Raw genomic sequence first — 8111 nt, forward strand, 5'->3', positions numbered from 1 at the left:
TACGTATTTATTTTTAACAATTTTCAATCTGCTCATAGGATGACTAATTGCACGAACAAATATACACATACGGACAAACACAGAGGTACATGCATACGTACATAACAAAGGAATAAACTGTTTTATATATATATTATTTTATATATATATATATATATATATATATATATATATATATATGTGTGTGTGTGTGTGTGTGTGTGTGTGTGTGTGTGTGTGTGTGTGTGTGTGTGTGTGTGTGTGTGTGTGTGTGTGTGTGTGTTCAGTTGTTTACACTTGTTTATGCTGTTTAGTTTATTGTTACTGTCCATTGTTAGTGTCTATAACACTGGAATGCATTTCTTTCAGTTGTTTTAATTTTTTACGTTCGTTATGGTTTTCAAAATTTTATAGTTCAGCTATTTGAGAACATATAATTAATCAACGAATGAGTTATTATATTTCATGCAATTTGTTTATTTATATATTGTACTTTTCCATATTATTTGTGGCACAAGTTCTATGTCTTGCGAGTTGAAGCGAAGCACGTATATACGTTCTTCTTAAGAAACGTGTGACATTTTGTACTGTTTACTTTATAGGTTGATTATTATTATTGTTGTCCTTTATAATATTAAATCTGTTGTTTTGATTAAATTTCATCCATCCATTCAATCATACAGTGAATTAATCAGTCAATCAATCAATCAGTCAATTAATCAATCATCTATGCCAGTTAAAAGGAATATGTAATATGTATGCTAATAAAGCCTAATAATATTAATAATACTAACAAATTTATTACGTGTTATTCTTCGTCTCTCTCTCTCTCTCTCTCTCTCTCTCTCTCCTCTCTCTCTCTCTCTCTCTGATTGAATGGATGATGGATGGATGAGAGAGAGAGAGAAAGAGAGAGACGAAGAATAACACGTAAAAAATCTCTATCTATCTATCTTCGTTTCTTTCTTTTTTACTTGCTGTTTCTGTCCTTTTTCATTTGGAATTGAATCTTGAGACGTCCATCTGCTGTTGTTATTGTTGTTGTTGTTGTTGTTGTTAACTTTTAGCACAACATTTTCTTAGATATTACATAAAATAACTGTTATAAATAGGCATAAATAAATAAATGTAGTCTGAGTTATATTTTGTGTGTGTGTGTTTGCGTGCGTGCGTGTGTGTGTATGTGTGCGAGTGTGAGCGTTCGTGTTTCTGACGGGTGTGTGTGGTGTAGAGATTAACTATTTGAAATTGGTGAGAAAATTATTTTAATATTAATCCGTAATATTCCAATTAAGTTAATTTGTTTCAATACATTATTTAATTTATGCTAAATTCACGAAAGAGTTTAGACCAGCAATATGCATGAATTTTTATTTATTTTTCAATTTTGTTCACACCAACAACAAACTCACGGTAAACGCACGTGAAACAACGCATTACGCTCATTGCCTCTCTGCAATTGAACCCTGTCTCCGCAATATCATTGCCAGGCACTTTACCGTTACACAATTCTTATTTTTGTTATTTATTTATTTATTATTATTATTATTATTAATTATGGTTGTTACTTTTGTCTGTGATTGTTGTTTGTTTGTGTGTTGCAAAATTTTTCAATGTTTCTATGTTTTTTTTTTGTCCACGTATTTGTATCAGTGCTAAATTTCTTGGTTACCTTTCTGTTGCTTACGAGTCGTTTTCCGATTGGTAGAATGTTCTAAATTTTGTTCACTTGCTTTTGTTGTTAAATTGGTTCCTTTTGTTCATCGATTGACTTTTCACTTTAGTTTGGTTGTTGTTGTTTCTTGTTGTTCATAAATAACTTGACGGCGAGATTACATATAATACGAGATGTCTTTTTTCAGAAACCGAACTGTGAAGTATTCAGATGACGACATGAGTATAAAAAAATCTCCAATTATTGCACACTTGCTCTGTTCTTACTTATTTATTTTATCATCATTCTAAAGTGTCGTCTGCATAAACGCGAACATCTTTCTCAAATCTTGAATAATTCCAACAACGTCAATAATCCATAGATTATTGACAAAATAGCCACAACTTTTAAACATGGTATCAAAGCTATGAATAAAAATAAATTTACAAGCATGGCTAAAATTCTTTAAATGAATTCTTTACAATCTCTCAAGTTTGTCTGTGTGGGTAGTTCCACGTAGATGGCGAATTGAAAGTACCTGACACCTTTTTAAGGTATAATTCTCGTACCTACTCCGCTAAAGGTCTAATAAATCATGTCACTGTTTATATTTATTTGTTTGTTTGTTTTTTTATTTATACATGAGCCTAGTTTATATCATCATTTTTGTTGTATAATCAAAATACACTGTGAAGTGAGGTGCTATTGAATCACGTTCCTACCAGTATGATAATATACTATTATCAATTTTTTTACCCTTACGTTGTTTTTGCTGATAATATTATTATCGTTATTACTGTTGTCAAGTTATTATTATTATTATTATTGCTGTTGTTGTTGTTAAAAGTCATCATGTATAGAAGAACTTGGCGAGCGTGTTTGTGTGTGATGGAATCTCACGCAACTTCAATTTAGACACACAGTTTTTGTATGTATCTGAAACTTTCTAATAATAATAATAATTATTATAAATATTATTATTAATAATATTATTATTATTATTACACTTCTTTAATATTGTCTTTCCTGATTATTTTTTCATCATGACATGAATAACAATGTACGTGAATTTATATATATATATATATATATATATATATATATATATATATAATTATTTATAAAGATCATTGCGTTTTCGGCATTATTCAACTTGCAGTGAATCAACTTCAAAACGCAGTGATCATTATAGACTCAACTACAAGTTGAATGATGCCGAAAACGCAGTAATCTTTATAAATAATTGTATTTATGATAGTCTAAACCCAATATATATATATATATATATATATATATATATATATATAATAATAAAATTTCGTGTATCTATAATATTGTTATAACCTTCACAACGTTATTGTCGCCCTGATCGCATACAGTTCGATACAGTACGAGAAGGAACTATACCTTCTGACAGCCAGATATCTGGGAAGTTCGAGAAGCGTCGGTAGGACGGGTATATAAAGACATGCGAGATGTTGAATATGACAGACATTGAATTTTGATATTGGAAAGCGATAGATTGTTTGTGTCGAAAGCGGTATTTGATTTTTGACTCTACGTTGTATTTTCATTGAATGTTGTCCCGAAATAAACGTTTGTGATATGTTATTCGGAAAGCGATAGTTTCTGAACTTTAATTTGATAGTTTTAATTAGATAATTTGATTACTTTTATAATTAATGTTGGTTGTTGATTAACATTGATTATCGTTTTGTAAATTAAACGATAGTTGTCGACCGTCCAGTTATAACAATATTGTCATAACCGCCGGAATGATCAAAATATGGAATATATTTGTTATCTTAATTATTGGTATCTTTGCTATATTTGTGGTCTTTGGATTGTAGACCATAAAGGATTGTAAAAAAAGATATTGAATCGATGCTAAAACGGAATAGACAAGACCGGCACGTGTTATGTGAATAGCAGAGAAGGACAGGTTTCCAGCGAGGTTTGATGCAAAGTTGTAAATGTGATTTATGTAGTTACTTGGATTAGTTTAGTGTTTCTATTACCGTTGGCATTTGAATAAACGTTCAAACAAAGTTTTCGTTTAAGAATCTATCTATCGGATATCTTGAACCTACGGAATAAGGATAACTTAAGGCGATCGTTGGAAGCTACGACACAGGTATTGGAAATATAGACGTCATAAAAGTTATAACATCGGTGTTGGTAGCGTCAAGGGTTACAACAATATTAATAGTTTTTGTGTACACGAACAATGCTTTATAAATGGCCGATGTTCATATAATAAATTAAAAATTTGTTGGAATTCATTTTGTTAATTATTTTCTAATCTTGCGAGTAATTTAGCACCAGCTTCAAATTGTTCTCAATTATGCTTTGAAAAGTTCGGACCAATCTGCCGGACGTCGCATCCTAATTTATTAGTTCTACTCAAGATACTACCCAACCCATGCCTTGTGGGATGCAATCCAACCTGGCGTCATGTGCAGAATTGCAGTCGGTGTATCTACTAGCACTATTTTGAAATGACAGACACCAATTTATTTAATCTGATGTTTTGATATAAACATAATGAAAGATCCCATCATCAACCTCCTTCCCCAATATTTCAACAGCAAAGTCACAGATGGCAAACTAAATTTTCGTTGTGCTGTTCCACAACTGTGCGTGTGGATGTGAAATGTACTCCGCTCTGCTCACGTGCATTTACTAATTTTTATTGAATTCAATCTTTAATGTATTTACGACAATATCGCGATTAAATTATAATTGATTAATTTCACTATTACACTGATGACAAATTTGAAAAAATCTTAATAGTCAATTAAATAACTTACAGACTTATGTGTTCTACATTTAACCAATCAATAGGTCAATCAATCAATTAATATCTAAAAAGTGTAATTAATTCAACTGCTTGCTCTCGTCAAAACTTGCAAAGTAACCACTACAAATAAGTAGAAATATGTATATATAAGTTAGGTACATGCAAATACCTGGACAATAATATAATGAGATGAGAGAATGAAAGAATTTGATGATTTCAATTATACTACTAAAATTATTTCTTACAATTTTGAAAAAATATCATTCAATCCTAGAAATTATGGAGAATATACTTTTAATTTTGATTTCACCTTTTTAAAGTTCGATTGTGCATAGACTTGTAAAAATTATTGATTATTTGAAAGAACGTCTAGATATAAAAACAATAAAGCCGTTATTTTATTTTCAAAATCAAATTAATTCAAGTAAACAAATAATCGAGTGAAAATTTGCTTAAAATGCTTGTGCTTGATCTAGCAGGAATCATCTTACTCGCTGCTTCATCGGACAGCAGACCAGTTTCAAATAATTATAAGGAGCGTAACGAGAATTTAACGCTACTCATTGTAAGGATATGATTATTCATGAAATATGTCTGCATTCAAGTTTCAATTCGCGAGGCATGCGATTTTTCGATAGAATTACCTGAAGAATTTCGGCTACATCAGTATGGCAATTGAAGAGATGCCTAACTTGTTAAGTGAAGAAACGCTGATAAATGGAATAAAAATGGCTCAAAAATTCGGTGGCATTGAAGAGAATGGAGACCCATATGATCATGACTTGCAAAATCTTATTCGACAAAAAAGGTTTTTTTTATATTAAATACACGATAGAACATAAAGGTAATGGGGCTCTTTGTTTGGTTAGACAAAAACTTTTTTATAATTATTTTATTGTTTTGAAAATGTTGAGGTTTTTTCGTGGTGTTTTCGGCAGATGTGGTGTTCCAGATTTTTCGAGGCACAAAAATAGCTCATCAAACTTTAACATTCTAGGAACCATTTGGGCGAAGAAGGACGTTTCATTTTTGTAAAATTTGCGTTTTTTTCTGAAAGTTTTTGATTTTAAAAAACGAATTATAACCTAATGTTTAGATTTAGTTTAATTTAAGAGATTAAGTGTATGCCGAAATTGAGGCATACATTCAAGAACCATATTCTCCTTAAGATTTGCATTTCTAATTTTTCTTTCCTTCGAGACAGTATAAATGAATATATGGACAAAGGCCTGGACCGTGAAACATCACGCAAGTACTTACTTGCGGCTTTCGATATGTGGTCAAAATCTGGCGACATCAACTTCTACGAGGCCGATAGCAAGGATTCAGTTGATATGTTAATAACGCATGTTAATAAACACGATGGTTACGATCCGCTATGTCGAACGAACTGGATTCGTTTAGTTGACTTTGTTTTTTGTTTTACTTACTTACTTAATTAGTTAATTAATTAATTCATTCATTTAAATAATGTTTATGCAGCGATTGAGCTGGCGCACGCCTGGAGACCTGGTCCAGATAACGGAGGCAACGTTTGTTTCAATGCTGTAAAATTCATTCCTAAAGATGATGAACACGCTAAAAAGATCCGTTAGAAGCAGTTTACAATATGATTGTAATTACAATAACTACAATTATAATTACAATAATAAATACAATAATAATTACATTATAATAAAGACAATAAAATAATTGTAATAACAATTATTAATACAATAACAATAATCTCGTGCGGCCAGTAGAAAGGGCGCTTAAGAAAAGTTGCCACATTCATCCGGCTGAGTCTTTTCAATAAACTTACCTGTGATTCAACATAAATTAAACTGGATTATTATTAAACAAAAATGAAAATACAAAATAAATAAAAAGCTGAACAAAATACTAAACAACATTCAGATGGTCAATACTTCGCCACAGCCGTCCACGAAATTGGACACGCCCTTGGGATCGACCACGCATTATCTCCGTCAGAAATCATGTACTTCGCTGTTTCGGATAGAAAGGTTGAGGAAATTTTCTTAGGGCAAGACGACATCAATGCTATCCAAACATTATACGGTTGCTACTTTATATATTACTTTTTTAACATTTCCCTTTTTCATTTTTACATAGCTTGGCGTAAATATATTCAAATATATTTTCTAGCGGTTAATGCACACTAAAAATGCGTATAATCAGGGTACGTTAATTAGGTTGCTTAACATCACCATCTACTAACGTTTTCTACCTATGATTATCTTTTTCACATGCTGTTCAACAGCTTCGTGGTGTTAGTACCAACAAATATTTTGGTCTACACTTTTAGAATATTTGAAAAATAAGTCATCCAACTTTAATAACAGGACCGTCCCAGAGAGCTGATGCCATTCATCTTGAAAACGTACTGGGTCCGTACATAAACACAAAATTCCCTACCTATACAGAAGCGCCAACAGATCCTATGTACGCTTTACAGCCGTCTGATCGGGACCCCCCCAGTGCTTGCGACACTGACATCGATGCCGCGTGTGTTGTCAAAAATAAGACATACGTTTTTAAGCGGAGAGTAAGTTAAAAATATTTTTACCAAGCAATAACTTCTCCGACTACAAAGTTGTTTTAAATTTATATCCAGTGGTTCTGGAGGTTCAATTTTGAAGGGAAGGTAGAAGGTCCTCCGAGAAAAATATTTACACTTTTTAAACAATTTTTACCTTCGGAAACATACATTGATGCTATGGCGCATGATTTTCATGAGCCTGGTGGAGATAGGTATTTCGTGTTTATCGGTGAGCTTTAAATTTTTTAAATCAATTTGATCATTGCAAATGTCTCTCCGGCTCTTCATCTCTTCATCAATGTGATTGTTACTGCTGAAACATCTGGCAGTTTTCTGAAAGGGTAGCATTTACTTTTATATTATAGAAATAAAAAATTTTTAATAAAATTTTACAAACAGGAGACCATCATTACATGATGGATTTCACTTTTTTTTCGTCTCAACCAAACGAGAGCGTACATTTGAGCGAATCTGGAATACACGTTCCAAAGATTGATGCTGCCTTCCATTTACTATCAAAGAAAGAAATAAAAATCTTTTTATTCGCAGGTTAACTTCCCGCATAACAGATTAAATCTCGTTCACCTCTCTTCAAATAATACAACCACGCCACAACATCTACGCCACAACAGCCACGACACAACATCCACACCGCAACAGCCACAACACAACATCCACACCACAACATTCACACCGCAACATCCACACCACAACATCCACACCACAACATCCACGCCACAACATCCACACCGCAACATCCACACCACAACATACACGCCACAACATCCACACCACAACATCCACACCGCAACATACACGCCACAAAATCCACACCACAACATACACGCCACAACATTCACACCACAACATACACACCGCAACATCCACACCGCAACATCCACACCGCAACATCCACACCGCAACATCCACGCCACAACATCCACACCGCAACATCCACGCCACAACATCCACACCGCATCATTCACACCACAACATCCACACCGCAACATTCACACCACAACACACACACCACAACATCCACACCACAACATCCACACCACAACATACACGCCACAACATTCACACCACAACATCCACGCCACAACATCCACACCGCAACATTCACACCACAACATCCA

At 33.1% G+C, this 8111-nt stretch overlaps 1 protein-coding gene across 1 annotated transcript; it reads left to right on the plus strand.

Annotated features, from left to right (window-relative positions):
- Positions 1-4890: 4890 nt before the first annotated feature.
- On the plus strand, positions 4891-7526 carry HELRODRAFT_184019 (hypothetical protein; the record flags this gene model as incomplete). Its single annotated transcript, XM_009014036.1, has 9 exons — positions 4891-4998; positions 5072-5241; positions 5638-5798; positions 5916-6023; positions 6330-6436; position 6612; positions 6776-6978; positions 7048-7201; positions 7372-7526. The coding sequence occupies 9 exons, from the start codon at positions 4891-4893 to the stop codon at positions 7524-7526; spliced, it is 1167 nt and encodes a 388-aa protein (XP_009012284.1).
- Positions 7527-8111: the final 585 nt, after the last annotated feature.

This window comes from Helobdella robusta (assembly GCF_000326865.2).
Source record: "Helobdella robusta unplaced genomic scaffold HELROscaffold_129, whole genome shotgun sequence".
NCBI lineage: Eukaryota > Metazoa > Annelida > Clitellata > Rhynchobdellida > Glossiphoniidae > Helobdella > Helobdella robusta.